General features: G+C 34.6%; 1 protein-coding gene across 1 annotated transcript in view; it reads right to left on the reverse strand.

Annotated features, from left to right (window-relative positions):
• The window catches only part of DACH1 (dachshund family transcription factor 1), a 352,682-nt gene that overhangs the window by 38,096 nt on the left and 295,837 nt on the right, over positions 1 to 18,749 (reverse strand). The window contains exons 8-9 of the mRNA XM_039714612.1: positions 9,652 to 9,803; positions 1,135 to 1,282 (exon numbers count right to left, since the gene is read on the reverse strand). Of these exons, the coding sequence (XP_039570546.1) occupies positions 1,135 to 1,282; positions 9,652 to 9,803 (300 nt within the window). The remainder of the gene's footprint in view (positions 1 to 1,134; positions 1,283 to 9,651; positions 9,804 to 18,749) is intronic.

Genomic DNA, 18,749 nt, shown 5'->3' on the forward strand with positions numbered 1-18,749 from the left:
TTTTACCAAGTTAATTTAAAAATATAAGTAATACAATTGTATTGAGCAGAATGGACCAGTTGTGGACAAAGGGATGACTCATGGCACAGGTGTGATAATTGTTAACAGCAATTGTCTTTCAAAATATACTCTCATAAGTTAAAAAAAAGGGTAATTAATGATGTGATAGTCCTACCCTTTAATGGGTCGAGGCACGAAACAAGATTACATTATGTACGTTATGTACTCACTGCTAGCATGTTAGTTTAAGGCATAATGACATTGGCTGTGAATTCAATTGTTCTTGGGATTCTCTGTTTAGGTGGTTACCAGAAAATTAAACTGGACAAGAAAAGACTTGTAAATCCAGCCCTGCAAAAAATACACATCTGACTTGTCATGGTCTGAGTTAAACAACAAGGGAGTTCCAGAGGTTAACTGTCCCTGCAAAGCAATCAGGCACTATTAAAAGGTGAGACGTACAGAAACAGAGAAATGAACACATGAAAAAAGATAGAAACATGCTTGTAATGTAAATAGTTAGGGCAAATCACTCCAAACTGCCTCACCTTCATCATCATTGTAATTATTTAAAAATCTCTTAACACATACAGGCTTTACAGTGGGCTGAAGTTAATGCCACAAATGCTACTAATGCTTCTGCTTCATCAAGAAAAACCTTCACTGTTACTTCTACAAATGTATTTTACCTACTATGCATTATAAAGATCTCATATATTTCCATTATATTTATATTTCCTACACAGATCTTGCCTAAATACGCACTGTAAGAACAGAACAGAGTTCCTAAAATCTTGCAGAGTCCTAAATTTGATACAAATTGTATTAAGTAGCTATCCATTTTCCTAATGATCACGTTATGTGTTACAGCACATAGGGTATTTATAATTGCTTTTGTATTACTGATGTAACAATATTCAGGAAAAATGTTGAGAAAAGGGAGGGTCCTTGCTCCAAGTCTAATGAAGACCCTATACAAAATTAGGCAGGTTATAAAACATCCCTTATTGCAGTCAGCTGAGACCTAACATGATTTAAGGGAGGTAAAATTTTGATAAAACATAAGTGTTTTATAGAAAATTGTTTCCTAAGGAAATAAATAACAAAGTGTTTATGTCTGCTTAATCAAGGTACCTCTGTTCTTCTGCTCCACAGCCAACTGTTTTTCAAGTGTTTCCCTCAGTTCTCGTTCCCTGAAGAGTTCCATCTTCAGCTCTGTTTTTTCCAGTTGGACTTGTTTCTCTTGAGCTCTGGCATTATCTATAGCAACCTTTAGTAGACCCTGTTCAGAGATAAAGTTGGATATTTTGAGAATGTCAGAACAGCTGACATAACAACTGACTATTGTTATTTTTCCTTGATAGTGATGTAATATTTTAGAAATAAAAAAATTCTGTCACAGGAACAAAGTTACCTATTATCAACAGCAATTTTTAACTGGAATTAACTTTTTAAGAGGTGGGCAAGAATCTGTAAAAAGATGGGAGTCAGCTTTTCTTAGAACATGCAAACTCACCTCTGACTGTGCATATAACTCATGTGAAAAACATACAGGAATAGGTTTACTCCTCTTAAGAAAAATTGGCAATCTCAAGTCACATCATACACAGAATTCAATTTCTAGTCCAACTCAAGCCAATAGAAATTAGCTAAAGGAGAAAGGCTCTTTTAAAGTTGTGCCTTCTTGCTCCTCATCCTTGTTAATTACTATTAATTTCAAATATTTACATATATCATTAAGGTTCCACAGACTATAGGAATATTGAGATAGTAAGGAAAGGACACTCACAAAGCAGGAAGACATCTCTGTTTTAACAAGTCTGTTCCTTGATTTGTAGGATTATTATCTCACAGAAAAACAAAACACAATCATCTCTTGATTTCTTGACCTGAGATGGTGGATACAAACTCTACCTTTCCTCCTGTTGCTAGTGTATCAGGAAATAAAAATTCAGATTATTTTAAGCTTCCTTTGAGAATTTCAACTTCAAAATTCCTTCTTCTTTTGCAAGGAAATCGGATGATCCTGGCACAGCTTACAGCATATTATTAACAATATTAACTACATAGCTAGGACACCGAGACAGGGCATCAAAATTTAAGGAGAAATGAAATTGAAATAAATGAGCATGCAAATATCCTTTTCCCTTTCCCAAAAGCCTGACCATCAGGCTCTTGGGTCTACACCCGAATCTCTCCTACAGACGCTATCATAATAAAGTAGATAATTAAGTGTGGATATTCATACATGAACCTCCATGGATATGTAACTAACTCCTATATCCTAGGCAAGACTCCTGATAACTTAACCCTAGAGATAATTTGACCCAACAGAGATTAATTACTGATATAAAGCAAAACAATGCCAGCTAAAGAGACAGACCACTAGTCCCCAATGGTTTTGCTAGGGAAACATTCAGATATAAGGCTCACACTCAAGATCTGGTTTGAGTACTACAGACATAAAACCATGATGCCCCTCTCCCAAACAATCTTCCTCATCCCTCAGCCACACTTCTTAAATTGGATTCTGGGTTGCATGTTTTTTTGACTTTTTTTTTTAATATCTCCTGAAGAAGAATAGAAAAAGAAGCAAATATAATGATATTTGAGAAATAGAACAAATATTTTTGTGAGTCTGCACATTTATCCCACTAGTCTTCCCAGTGTCAATGATTGGTGTGAAATTTGTGTCCTTCAAACTCCTCTTTTAGTTCTGTTTTCAGAGCCTGTTATTTTCAGTGCTCCTCATCCTTCTTAAATTGTTGCCTCAAATCTTGTCATGTTTAGAGCTTAATGCTCTGCAGCTCTGTTGCACTTCAATCTATTGAAATCCAGAGAAGCTAGAAGAACTCAACACCTTCTGATTGCAAGGCCCAGATGGTCAGCAAAATGGTATGCACTAAATAAGAACTGAAGCATGTTTGGAAATATGGTAACAATGGTAACACAACAAATGTCCTCACAAATATGTTTAAAGTTTGAGCAATTTTCTTTTTGCTGTTGAAAAATAACTAAATCACAAACATCTTTTGGGTTGAATGTTAAACCTGAATGATTACTAAAGAAAAACAAATAAATCTACCTGAAAGCTCTAAGTACATATGTAAAGCAAAATCCAATTTGAAATATTTGGAAAGTGTTTACAATCTATTTTTCATAAGTTAATATTAATTTGAATTCTGTTCCTTTTCCTTGGCCATATTCTCCTATGTTTGATGCATTTGAATTAGAAAGAAACTGAAGTAGGAGATGTTTATCAATACCCGCTTCTGGCTTATGCTTAAACACTAGTGTATTTTAATCTCCTTCTATTCCTAACTCGCTGGAACATGTGATTCATCCAAATCATAAATAAACCAGATCAAGAGAAATTACATTAAACGTATTTGTTGATGAAAAGTGTATTGTCTTGTAAGTTAAAAGCTGCAAACACTGTCTTCCCAAATTCTAAAAATCCATCTTGTTTAACAATAAAATCAAGCTGCTAAAGCAACTGCCATCTTTACTCAAATCAACTACATTCATGTACATGTTTCTTCTTCATCAGGAACAAACAATTAGTAACAAATGAAAGAGATCATTATATCAAGTGCCCTTTTAGATCACCCCAATTAAAACTTTAGTTTAGCTGTATTTTAATTCTAAGATACCAAATTCTAATTTTCTGCTCTGATTGCTCTTGTTGACTTATCTTTGAAAGATGTACTCTCAGTGCAAAGCCTAGAGATTATTTAGCAAGATGCCAATGTTGGCATCACTTAATGTGTTGATTGGTTGTATTATCAGTAGCAGTTTAAAATAAATTACTATTAAACTATTATTGTCCTTGGCTGAGAAAACACAATATTTTGGTGTTCTTTAAATATGAAACAATCATGATGAATAAACATGGAGAATAACACTAGAGTGCAACACTGATGTGCATAATTTTATATTAAGAATTGCTGCAAAGTATGAAGCTGCTAAAAGAATATTACATTTTCTGTTGAGTTTCTGCACCACACTTCCTCCCCCAGCCTTTCATTTTTTTTATACTTGCTAACATAGCTAATGGTAATATATTACCTATTGCTGCTGATTATGTCTGAAAAATATTAGCTTTTTGGAGCCAAGATTCACTAGGGACTACTTATAAGCTACACAAAATTAAGTTTCATTTTTAGAAGTTAAATCAGTGCACATCAGTAGGCATCCAATGTGAAAAAAAATCTGCACTAGAGCCAAACTGATGCATACAAAAAGTGCTGTTGCTGCCAATGACAGCACTAATGCAAAAATACTGAAAACATTCAATATCTCCCTTTATTCAGTGCAGAAGGGGCTGAGAAAAACTAAAAAAATACATCTAAAAAATCATCAGTGCCCCCTGGAACAGGAATAACAATTTCAGAGTTGCATGAAATTCTATTAATTCTCCCAGTGGAACAGCTGTAGAAGATTATACAAAATGCAGTATGTCCAACTTGTATGTGCTACAGCTAATCCTCTAACCTGATATTAAATCAATATGCTGCCAATGACAATGGGAAATGCAGTGCAACACAGGACATTAACAAAAAGAAAATATTTCTCTTTAGGGAAGGTCAGATGTTATGGAGGCTGGATAATGATAATTGCAGTGAACACGCTCAGGTTCCAGATTTTAATACAGTATGGCTCTATCTGGAGCCTGGCTTTAAGCAGGGCAGGCCGCTCTTCTCAGTGTCTCTCTTAATTTTTATTTCAATGTAATGCCAAAAATGGACATTTCATTCCCTGGACATTTATAGATCATTCTGATTTGTTTACTTTACTGTACTTGTTTTAGTATTTTCACTGACAAATTCTTTGGAACTGTCTCAAACACAATGCTAAGTTGATATATGAGTTTCTTCCCATTGTCTGATCAGAGAACACCTCATATAAAGGCAGCCTTATGATCCTACTTCTAAACTAAACATACATCAAACCTCAACTCAGTCTTAAAACCAGTAATTCTCATCACTATTTTTAAATAATGCAAATAATGTGTTGCCTACTTTTAAAGGGGTGGAGGGGAAGGTGTATAGAAGCTCCTTCTCTTTCTAGCTGCATCTATAAGTGTGTGTTCCAACCAACAGAATTTAGTTGGCTACGCATTTATATGTGACATAAAAATGACCTTGCTAATTAGTTTGACAGTCTGTCTAGTAGATCATATCCTGTTTCCAACAATTGCCCACACTGAGTGAAAAAGGGAAACTAGAAGATCGGGGCATGAACATTAGGAAGCTTTCCTATTCAAAACTCCTGGCTTCCAGAGGGTTGCAGATCAGGGGGTTCTTTCTGCAGTATTAGCTATTCATGGTGAAAACACTTTCAAACAACATTGCTTCTCTTTTAGTACGGAAAAGATATATAATTTGTATGCTGTCATCATTAAAAGCATACAGTGAAAGGCTCTAGAAAAAAAATATATATGTACAATTCTAGTTAACTTCACATGTTAATTTTTGAATATCTGCTATTTATAACTGACTAGTGACTAAGTACTGTGAACAAGACAACATGGTTAAAATATCTCCAGAGATGACTCCTGAAAGTGAACTTTTTTAATATCTCAGATTGCATACTTCATCACAGATAAAGGCATACTTTACAAGTATAAATTATATTTTCCATTAATATTTTCTGTGAAAAAATGAAACAATTCTCTTGAATTTTAGCAAAAGATAGATAAAACAACATGAAGTAAAACTGGGATTTTTTTTACTTTATCTACTATTTGCAGTGTTTTGCCCTTAGTATTGATAGACATTAACAGTGCAGGTGACTCACAGCAATAAAGCTAGTTGTTTTCTTTGTTTTCAGAGGGGAATTTAGTTTGCAACCATGCTTTTATTAATATCAATGGGAAACTTGTAAGTTATTTTAGGTATCTCTTTAAAAATATTTAGCAATAAAAATGTTTCAATGTCTTGATAGAAAAATACAGCTATCATGGCGCAACTATATAATCCCTTAGATATTAATGGAAATTCAGCTCAGGGACAGTAGAGATTCAAAATCTAAAAGCTTGAAAAAACATTACTATTACCCAAGAATATTGTAGCATCATAAAAGGCCGTGGCTGTAACACACTTTGGCATAATCAGGCCATGACTCAAAAAGGTAAACTTATGTGAGGGGTACAGAGACATCTTTAGCCTTCTCACTAGCACATACACAGCACTTTGCTGTGACTCACTTTCCTCCACCCTTCATCCTCCCTGCAACTGCACTTAGACTTCCAGCATTTAACCCAGAAGAAATCTACAAATACACTTTGTGAAAAAACAGACGTATCACTTGATTTAAGTTCTCTGGGGAAATTTATTTTCTCTTCCTTTTAGATGTGCAGATATAAATCCAAATTAGAAAATATATTCCCAATCTTATTCTTTTTTTTAATGTGTGTATTTTCTTAATTATATTTTTTAAGAGTTTATTATTTGTATTTCAGCAGTCCCCAGCAAGAACAACACTGGTTATTTCAGGTATTGCATATTGTTATTATCTCCTGTTTAAACGTACAAATAATTAAATATTGTATTTTGCTTAAAGAAATATTTATGGAGAAGTAAAAATAACCTCATATACCTGGTATACAGAAAGACATACTGGTGACAGCAAAAGCAAATAGGCTAGTTTAATATTTGCCTAAAATTATGAATTTGTGATTGGGGCTATCCATTTAACTTTAGTATGGATGGAAGAAAGAGACTCACTTTTGCTCAGAGGTAACTGCTAAAAAATTACTCAGACTACTAAAACAGGATCATAGTTAGGCACTGTAACAAGTTCAGCTGAGCTCATCAGCATCTGCAGGACTACAAGAACATTTGTTTTCAAATAACAAAATGTTTAGAAATTTCATTCACACACTCAAAAAGCACTGTTACAATGACAAGATTTAGGATCCTTTTTACCCTGTCTCAATTAGAGCTCCTAGTGCCCATATAACACCCTAATCCTGTTCTAGGTCTGTATTATTCTGATCCTGCATCACAGAAGGGGATCATGGCAGAGACATCCACTGTCAAGTCCATGCAATTTGGTGCAGCCAGAAGCTCCTTGCCTGTATATTCCTGGGATGATCACATCCCGAAAATTGAGGCTACCTCCAGTGCAATATGTGCTAGCTGAAGGTGCTCCCCAGAGCCATGACCTAACAAAAAATGTAGACTTGCATTTCACAAGCAGACATATACCCTTTCAGTGAAAGGACACATGCCTATTTTCAGCATGAATGACCCTGATGAAAAAAGAGCAGCGTTTACCAGATCTACTCATTAAGCCATTTGAGGCTTCATGAGTAGATCATGCTTGCTCCACTGCTGCAACAGGAGAACAGTGAGGGATCACACTGCTCCACCTTCCCATGGAAACCACCTCTCTGTTGAAAGGGATGCAGAACACATCAGGTCCAAAGGACAGTAAGGAGTTATTGACTCACAAAAAAAAGTCCTTCTAATTCAGGTAATAAATGCATCATGGGTTTCAGGTACGGTTTATGCATTTCCTAGCAAAGTTACAAATCACAGTGCAATCAGGGACCATGGTACAGAATTACCTCTTCCCACAGATGCCATCAACAAATTTGAACTTGTAATCAAGTACCTAAAACTGTTCTGGAAGTGTCAGCATCACAGTATCTAAGTCATTTGTGGCCATGGGGTGACCCCATCTCATTGTAATAGCAATGAAATATCAATATGGAAACCATTTTAAATGGTATTTATTAACAAAACTGCCACTATTGTCCATATGATATTGTAATATACTCTACTGCTGTTAAAGTCAACTTTTCCTACACAGATGGGAAAATCAAGTAATTTTATTTATTTTCTTAATTTATGAAGTGGATTTCTGATGTTGTCCTGATAAAAAACCTGGAGCAGAGGTAAGGGAGGGAAATACCTTTCATATACTGTTATGAATGGATTACAGGAAATCTGTCAAAACTATGTATTGTGATGTGGGGACATACTGAAAAAATTCAGAAGGCCTTATGTCCCACCACTTTCCATTAATAGATGATTTGTCATGATATGGAATCTCAAGGAGCAGGACATTGAAAAGTGCTACAAGAGAAGGCACAAAAAAGTTTCTGGTTTGTTTATGATGTTGTCTTTTATTTTATCTTTTCATTCCAGGTAAGATTAAGAGTATTAAAAAAAAAAAGCAATGACTGAATTTCACATTCACATTTTCTGTAAAACAAAACTGAATGCATTGTTGGCAAATTAATCCTGGTCATTTATTTTGAAGTAGTGCAGCACCCTCATATTCAATCACGAATCAGCTAACCTGTTGATGCTGAATGCTTTGCTCATTAGGATGCCGTCTAGAGACACTGAGTGCAAACATTTGTCAAAATAATTACTAAGAACTTTTCTGTACATGTATGCACAGCTAAAAATGTACTAACTACATTTATGCTTTAAGAAAAAAATACAATCTTTACAGATTGCAGCAGATACATTACAAGAATACTGCTATGAAGTTATCTTGGTTCATTATTTAAATATTTAAGATGCTAAGTCTCATAATTGCAAAAAGTAATCATAAATATGCTTTTTCAGACCAGGAAGAGATAGTAATATTTACTTCTTAAATAGCAGTATTTTTCCATTATTAGACCTCAAAACACAACTAATGAATGGCTCATATACTTTTCATAAAACAATTCTGAAGTGCCATAAACTTTAATGAGATTGCTTCAGACAGTAAAGTGAGCAGGATTTGGCCCTGCTCCGTCATATCCTTCGCTGCATAGAATACAATTGATTTTATGAGTTTGCAGGAATGAGCAGAAAATATATGGTGACAAATTGGAAGTTGGTAGCTGCCCAGACAAGGCTTCTCTGGAATATGTAATATGGCTGTATTATTTCTGGCACTATCATTTTGCTTCTGCATGCAACAATACAACCATATTGTTGCAAAATTTGCGTATGGGAAACACAAGATAACTGAATTTGTGGACAAAAAAAGAAATTCTTAATTCTAATATGAAATGCTAACAATTTGGCTTCAAGCTATACACAGTGTATACTATAAATAATATTTGAACACGGCTTTACTACACACACAACAGACATTGTGACTACCAAATAGGAAATCTGCATAAAATTTGGTAATACCCTTTGAAGTCTATTCTTTGAAGACAGTACTTTAAGTGAAATGAGCTTATTTATAAGTGCTTTTTGTAAATGCTTTTACGGCAGACACATTTCAAATAGCTTTAAATATCATTTCTACCATGCCACTCTAGCAATATGAAATAACCATTTATTAAAGAACTCTTTCTCTATTTAGTAAATGAGATAAAGTTAAACAGTAAGATACATTTCATTAGCCTGTAATAAAAAGAGCATTGAAGAAAAATGTTGTTAAACACACCGATGTAATTTACATTGAATTTTCTGCTGTGATTTAATATACAATCTGTATTTTTATGTACTGTATCTGACAGCTTCTAAATTCATTTGTTTGCTGTGGTTCCTTTAAAACCTAAATTACAGAAAAGTTTCAGCAAATTAGTTGATCCAAATAATCTTACGAACTGATTAAGCTAGAATGGTTTTATTAATTTAGACAAAACTGGCTCCTCTCCATCCCTTTAAGCCGATCTATGAAAAGGCCTACCTGGATGTTAGTCAGAAGGGTCTCTATGGAGGACAATCCATCAGGGAATAGAAAAGGAGATGGAAAACCCGGAGGTAGTGGTTGCCCATGCCCAGTTAGAGAAAGTTTGTCAAGGCTGTCTCTTGCGGTTGGTGTGGAGAGCGGGGTCTCATCTGTATGTGATTGAAACAAAAATATAGAACAAGTTACGCTTGTCTGTTTTTATTAGACCTCAGTAATGGCTTCCCTAGTGGTTTCCAGAACATTTATTGCAAATTGGTTCCTGCTATCAGGAGAAAATGCTTTCTGCTGAATTTTCTTTAATGAAAAAGCTGTGGAGATACAACAAGATAACATTAATGAGTAACTTTATAAGCCTTTTAAATGCAGTCTCTAATGAGACTGAGTTTACAGTGCCATAGAATCTTTTTAAAACAAATATTATCTCACATATACTTGTGATAATATATTCAGGCTGACTTTATGGGCACCTTCCCAATTATCTCATTTTAGTTTGTGTTCTATTTGGATTGACAATAGAATATTTTCTAGCATCACATATATTTTGTATATGAGAAGTATTTTAATACGAGGCTTCCCATACAATTAACCCTTCCCGCTCTTAATGGTTTCACTTACAGCTCAGAAGATTTTGCAACACCAAGAAAAGCTCCTCAATACATTTTTCATCAAGAAAATACACCTGATTGCCACAATTAAAACATGCTCTAAACAGTACATGAAATTAATAGCACAGTAACAATCACTGGCCTGATTTTTTTTTTAAACATGGACATGTTCTAAGAATTAGTGTTGAACTCCTTAGTGGGATCTTTGTAAAAATCAGATCTGATCGCTTCTGACACCACAACGGGAAAAACTTGCACAGCTTTAAGACTTTTAAGATTAAAGTTTCACAGATAATCTGTGAACAGATTAAGAAGTGGAAAAAAAAACAACCAACCCACCCACCCCCCAATTAACAGAAACTTCAACAACCTCATTTGTGGGGTTTTTTTCTTTTTTTTTTTTCTTTTTATTTTCTGGAATACTTTTAGGCTACTGTTGATATGATATAGAAATTTAGGTCAATTTCTTTGCACCAGATGTTAATCTGAATTCTTTAAAAGGAAAACTATCTATACATATATATATACATACATATATCTATACGTACTCTTCTTACCGAGGGCTCAGTCATTAACTTGACCCATATTGGTGTATCCCAGTACAATGCAAGGACATCAGAATGTAACGAAGGTATCACACAGATTCTGCACAGCTGTATGACTACAAAGGAGTTTGTCAGACTCACTTTCTTCCATTTTGGCTTTGGCCATTGTAAGTTACATATCTTTTGAGGTAGTCAAATTTCTATTTATTTATTTATTTATTTATTTATTTTAGTTTCAATAATTATTGTACTTCTCTCTTTACTTTATCAGGTATATTAAAATTATATCTGAAAGTTGATCCTAGTTGCCTAAAAAGAGCTCTCTCTTGGACTGAATGCAGTATTTTCCTAAGTGGACATAGTCTAGGACCACGAAAATTGAAATCTGGGATCTAACAAAAGGTTAGAGCATTGATGACTGCAGGATAGGACATTCATAATGTCCCCATCATTCCAACAGTCCCCATCACTATTCCTACAGATGGAAGCAACCTCTATCAACCACACTCAGGTGCAGATTTCTTGTCCCATTTCCTCACCAGTTCTGTCATGCTGGCCAGTATTTACAGTGCTAAAGTAATAGCTTTTCCGACTATGTCCTTCCACAGAACTATCCAAACAGGCATTTGGACATCCGCTGCTGGGCTGGTCCCACTTAGGTATTTTATAGCCAGTGGAAAGAAGCAGATACTACTTCAAAGTTCATCTGAACTCTCACAGGCATCAACTGCAGAAAGAAGCAAATCTTCCTCTCAAAGATTTCTTCCTGTTGACTGTAAGAGAAACCTAAGATGACCACCTCAGATAGAAAGATCTGTTTTTGGGGAGATCCTGTACTGGGTGCTGTTGTTCCTACTTCTCTGTGGCTCAGGTGGAGGGCAGACTACACAAGGAGGAAGACTGTTCCTTATGCCCTGTTTGTCACAGTTCAAGCCATAATTACTGCTTTTACATAAAGTCATCATTCAAAAGCTTTCCAAGTTGAAGTTCCTGAAAGAAATTAATGTTGACCAAGGGAAACTTCAGACCTTTCAGATCATAAAGGATTTTTTCACCTATATTTAAATTTTCCAATCATGCTACAGAGTACTGAGAAAAAAATGGCTCTAGATCACTGAACCATTTTCTATCTATGTTACTGAGATTCAAAGCAGGCTCTGAAAAATGAACTATGTGGATGTATCCTCTGTACTCATGATACCTCACTGCAGCATGAATAGCTCTGTAGTCATTTTATAGTAACATACTAAAATTTGGCCCTAAATATGAGTATTTCATTTCCAATTTTAAAGTATTATAGAAATATTCACCATATCATTAAAAAAAATGAATTATATATTCCTGGTATTGAAAACTACCTTAGCTTAACTTTTCCACTCCTATTCTAGTGTGAAGAATCATTAGCAAGTGGTTTATTCCAAACTGCTGCCAGAACTGTTATGCTTTCATTAATCAAAAGTAATAAGCCAAAACTTAAACAAAACTAGTTAGACAATATATTTATAAACTGTCCATAATATTATTTTATAGTTGAAAACTTTATTCCTCTAGTGAAAATATGGCTTCCCCAAATGATTTTTACCCAAAATTAAGAAACCAAAAAATTTAAAATAAAAACAAACAAACAAACAAACAAACAAAAAACCACCAAAAAAACCTCTTCCATGTTACATGCTTAAGTTTTTTGGGTAGAGATTTCTTTTATCGGTGGTTGCAGTGAAGGCATTGCTCTTGTGTGATATAGCAGGAAAGAGTGGAGTCACTCGTATGCATGGTGAAGTTGATTCATATAAATGAGAAAAGAAACTGAAAAGACATAATTTTCCTCTAGGTTTGCCAGGTATTGGATCAATAACCTCCTACTTTCCAAGACTACTTGGAATCTTACTGATATTTTAGGTCTCCAATTGTCAAAATATTTTAAGATATACTAGATAAAAGTGACCCACTTAAAATTCCGTAAGCCTTAATTAACTCAAAAACTGCTCTTCCATGCAATGGCTGAAATACAGAAAGCTCCTAACACAGATCTTTTAATATAATTTGAGCAAGGGATCAATTTTTTTTACTGTATCACTACTTTACAATTTATTTAATGTTATGCTGTACTCTGTGCACGCTCAACACATGAAGTTTGCAAAGATTTTTTAACAATGTGGCATGGTTTTGCAATAGGCAAAGAAATTCAGAAAAGATTAGAATGATATGAATTCAAAGTAACATCCAAACCATTATGTTATAATAAATAACAGAAACAAATTTACACTGAAGGGTAGGACTAGAGAGATGAACTTACTCTGAACTTACTTTAATGAAATATCAACTCAGAAACAAAAGTCAGACTAATGTGACTTTGTTTTCTTGATGTCCCATGTGAAATAAACTTTGAGTGCGAGTATGTTTGAAACAGAGCAAATGTACATATTATACACAGGAAGCGTGGATATTTGTGGATGTGAGATAAGCGATGATTGAGGGAATCTTAAAAAAAATGCATTTTTAAGAAAAACCACACTGTAAACACAGCCAATTAAAACATAACTGCATATCTTAGTAGCAAAATAATATGACCTCTTGTTTTTAAAAAATGCAAAAATACTTTATTCTTGCAAAAGTCCTCCTTTCTCTGAGGGATGAGATATCTTTTGTTTCTAAATAATCACTAGCTTAACATCTTTTAAACTGTTGCAAAGGAACTACTAATGCTCCTCTTACACTACTAGAACAGCAATGCTGCAAAATGATGAGCCCTTGCTGGGAAACAGAGATTTGGTATTTTCAGTCTAAACACATCAAAGGAAGCGTTAGAAGAGAAGTCAGGGCAAAAGGGGAAATAGGGTCAATCTACAACTCCATTGTCAGACTGGGGAGCACAACGATGAAAAGAAAGAGGGTGGGGAAAAGAAAGAACAAGGCAGAACAAAGAAGTGTCCAGGCCTGCCTTGGTTTGTGCTGGGAACTGAGATGTTATAAATTAACAAATAAACAAGGATACGACAAGCTGTTACCCAAGCCTCTACAGTATCCAGGCAGAGATGAATATGTGTCTTGACATATGAACTAAATCACCATAATAGGCAAGTCTGAATGCGACACATATCTTTAAAATATTTGTAAATGCTACAACCACTCCATCCATTGTTCCTCAATTTCCAAAATTCACCTGGTTTTGTTCAAACCAGATTTTATCTGTAAACAGCAGCTGGTTTGGGCCAAATACAACAAACATATTTCACTGTATTTGGTTTGTTGCCATTCTATTTTATTCTTTCACCAGATAACATGGAAACAGACATCCTGGAAGCTGTGACAGCTATTTAAACAATAATAGATGAATAGAGGTAGCCATTCTCTTGTCTCTGTTCTTAAAAGCAAGTAGGATAAGTTCAGACCAGTCACCAGTCAAACTGGAAAATATTGATATTGCCAGGATTTGAAAGCAAGCAATAATAGCTGGCTGAAAAAAATTCTATACAGATTACTGCCATTCTGTAATCATGTCATGCTTTTTTTGTACTGCATCTTGAGGCTTTCTGTTCTCTGCAACATATTCCATACGTATTTGTTCCTAACACAGGCTCGCTCTTACCATTTGAATGATTAAAGAGGATTCTACTTTCACTTTTTATTACCATAAATCTAGGGCATACACTTTTTTCTACATTGCAGAAAAAATCTATTCCATTTGGCTTAGTACTATTTTGGTCTATGTTGTCAAACACTCTTTAGCACAAAGCTTTATATTTCACCTTTGTCGCTTTTAGAGGTTTAAAGTGGGAGAAACTTTTCTGTTTTAATTGATCTGTATGTAATTCTTGATTTATATTAACACAAAAGAACAAGGGGTTCCCTATTCTCAATTGAAATGTTTAATAGTTTCAGGCAGATAAAAACAAAGAACGAAATGAAGAAATAAATAAAATCCTCTTGACCAGTTCCCATACAATTTGGCTGCTTTATAGATTTGGTCATTCAAGATTAACCCCACAGGTAACTAGGGGCAATGCAAGATGACTGTGAATGTTGTTACCAACTATAACAGGAATGTACTGAAACTCTTGTAAAACTCTTATAAATATATTAGAAGAGTTATATTATATATATTTCAGAAGAATTACATATGTGTATATATATATATATACACAAAACTTTTTTTTTTTTTTAATCTACTATTTATTTACTTCTTTTTATACAAACAACAGTTCTCCAGGACACCCAGATACTCTGAAATTAAAACATTTGCAACTGTGGCAGCTGGAAATCAGGAAGGAATATAAAATATTCAAATTGACTGACTGACTGGTTAATGCTTCTGTAACATTTCAAAGAGGTTGGTGGTCTCATAGTTAATAATACCATTGCAAATGCTGTCCATTGAGTTCTGCTTCTTGGATTGGCATATTTGCCTAACGACTTTGAGAGTAGCAGATCTCTAATAATGAAATATGACTAAAAATTTCAAGCCTACATGGAAAGGATCACAGCTATTAAGTTTCTTGAATGTCTACGTTACACAAAATTGCTTTGCATCTGATGCAGTTGCATATATTTGTGCAAGTAGGTCTTACAGAACCCATTCATCTTTGTATCACGTCTACCATTGTGGACCATTTTCCCAAGTGGCATGGCTTCCAAATATGCACACCTTCACTTGATGTAAAGAACATGTTCACTTTGGAGGTAGGTTCAGATGCAGGACTTTCCTGCCAACAGTAAGACACATATTTCCTGACAATTCTATGACATTTTAACCTCTGAAAAAGTAATATGCAAACTGGATGCTTTTCCTTTGTGGAAAAAAAATTCAATTAATAAATTTCCAGTATTTCTTTAATCCTTCTGAAGAACATGTAGATCTACAGATGATCTCTACAGATTATTCTTCACTACTGCACAGGATCATTGATCATACTGCAATCGGAGCTGCCTCCATAATGGCAAATTAGAGGCAGCTGGAGAATCACTTCCTGAACAAAACTTTTAGGATCAGTCTATCTCCAAGGTGTAGTGGTACCCCTTCTATGCTGATACCTTGTAAGCCAACTTACCTACAAGCATAGAGCGGGGAAAAAAGGAATATATTGCTAGCTGGAATAAGGACATGGAGGGTTGGAAACAGAGAGAACTTGACAAAAGGCACAGAGTAATCAAGAAGTGAGGAAAGAGAAAGCTGAGAATATAGGGAAGGACAATCACAGTGGCCAAACACTTTGGAAAGGAATAATAGGGGTGGGATTATGAGGTGAAGGAGGAGAGGAGAAAGATTGCCCAGGAGCAAGAAATTTATATTGACTCAACAAGAAATAAACAAAACAGCTAAACTGTTGTTTTTCACATACAAAAGATTTTGCACAAATAATTCTTGTGCTATTTCAAGAATTTTAGTTGAATGTAAGTGACATTTACAGCTGTCAAAGCAAATACATAAAACACATTCTCTAAAGATCGCATATTTTAATTTGTTAAGGAATTATGGGTATAGCATCACTAAAAGTGAACGGAAAGAGCTGGCAATATATATTCAAAAAGGAAAAATGTAATTAGTGGTGATGTTCCAGCTGTGAGGATTTCTTCAGGCTTTTTGGACTAGATCAAGTTGAGTTTATTCTTCATTTTACATGTCCCTAGGAGGGCCTCAGAGTCAATCAGCACAACTTATCTAATTTTCTCTTTCAATAAAAGGATTATTTTAATAACCTTTATCTTATTTTGCAGCCTATTACTGATTAAGGCTGGGTCAAGCAGTATTGGCTTATTTATTTATCCTAAGGATTTCACAATATTTTACAATAAATTATCATTCCTATTTTTAAACAAACATATTTTACCATACAATGGAATGTTAAAATGCCAGTGGTATTTCTGTTCTGTGTACTTTGGCATCATAGCACATAACATGCAAAACAAAATTACATGGTATCTCTGTCCCCATAATAAAAAGTATCCTGTTTACTCACAGATTTTTTTTTTCACACAAGTTTTTAAAGTGCCTTGAATGATCAGGAAAAAGAAGGAATGGATAATCAGGGATGATTCTGTATACACCACAATACCCATATAGTTGTAACACCTGACAGTAACACACATTAACTCTGAAGAAATTAAGATTTTAACTCCAATTTCCTAAAAATGAAATTATTTTTTTAAAGATGAAATGTTGTTAAAAAGGTATTATAAATATTTTTATTACATTTTAACAATATATTAGTATAAAAAGACAGCACTTTATAATTCGATGACCTTCAGTTTTTTAATATAAGAACAATGCCCATTATTTCTTTTTTAAAGACCTTTATATCATACTGGCCAGAATCGGATGCAGAGTAAGGCCATCTGTGCTTTGGATGTTGGAAAAAATATAAATGTATTTTACCAGTTCATATCAAACATCCCAATTAATACTCTGCTAACTCTACTCCATCAGCCAGGAAACACTGAGTGCTAAAAAGAATGTTTCTTGGCTTTCTGCGAGAACAGCTTATATGCATATATGAATGCAGAGAGTTCTGCAAATGTGTTTCCCTACAGGTTCACAGGAGTCCTTCTCAGCTTCTTCCAAAGTTGCATTGAGGGGTGACCATGTTCATCTATGCAGTGAAGGAGATATTTAGTTAGGAAATCAAACCCCAACATTGACAAAACCAGCTACTTAATCTTTTTATTGCACTGCCTCAGAAGCTGGCTCCCTGATCATATATCCAGCTTTCCTAATATATGCTGAATCAAATGATCAAGCCAAGTATTTTCAGTCTAAGCTAAATTCCTGATTAACATCAAACTTCAAATTAGGGACTGGACTTTAGGGCTACATAATGAATGTATTGTAGACTAAACCTCACATTTTCAAAATTATGGACATAATATGCCCAGCTCAACTGATAAAAGCAATACACAAGGCAATGCATCCACAGTATGCATACTTATTTTTGTGTTGCCCATTTCACCCTATAACTGCCTCCATATGGCTACAGCAAAATGCAGAAAAAAAAAAATATAAAAAATATAACAATTGCATTTTGTTAAATTTTACTGGATCATTTCAAGGGCTGCATGATTTGTATTAATAATCCTCCGGACATGTTTCATGGAAGTTGAAAAGCATTTATTATTTGGGGATTTAAGGTGATTTAAAAATAAGGAATATCAACAATATTAGCATTTTCTTCATTGTCATCTAAAGTAACAGCACTCCTCTTTTGTAAGCGTAACAGTAGTAAGAAGAGAGTTTTTGATAAGAGCACAGCTGGTAACTTGTAATTCTCTGAAGATGAAGGGTTTATGTTAATACCTGGAACTGCATTGTATTCACACTATTTTCCTTGGTCTATGTTCAGTTAATAATTCTAATATTCATTCTCTTCAGGAAAAAAACAAAAAGCCAGTGTTTTCAAGCAGTCCATATCTACCCATGCTGCAATTATGGGGGCCTGAGTATTAATGCTCCTGCTACCTTGTCACACGGCACATGTTCTTGGTAATCTGCTGACAGCATGAATCAGATGCCCAAAAAGAAAGTGAATATATGGTAATGTGTCTGAGCAACACTCGTCAGCTGTCATTCATTCAGCAACTCATAACCTGTCCCATACCTTCATCCCCAGAGTGCTGGCAAGCAGATGAGGTTGACCAAGCATGCTTGGCATCTGGTGTGAAGTGGCAGCACAGAAGTCAGCAGTACTGCATTTCACAAATAAATATGTCAGAGAAGGCAAAAGAGGTTTAAACACTTCTCATTTATGGCAACTTATACTGCTCATCTGCCCTAGCAGAAAAATGTTTATTTGGTCAGAACATGTAAAACTTTGATTAATGTAAGTGCTTTGTTTAACTGAATATTCATACAGTATTTTCTCTCTCTTTTTTTTTTTAATGAAAATGAGAAAATCTCTTATTTTAGATAGATACATAAAATGTCCAGGGACACTGCTTTTTGCAGAAACACAGT

Source organism: Passer montanus, unplaced genomic scaffold (genome assembly GCF_014805655.1).
Source record: "Passer montanus isolate IOZ18808 unplaced genomic scaffold, ASM1480565v1 scaffold30, whole genome shotgun sequence".
Taxonomy (NCBI): Eukaryota; Metazoa; Chordata; class Aves; order Passeriformes; family Passeridae; genus Passer; species Passer montanus.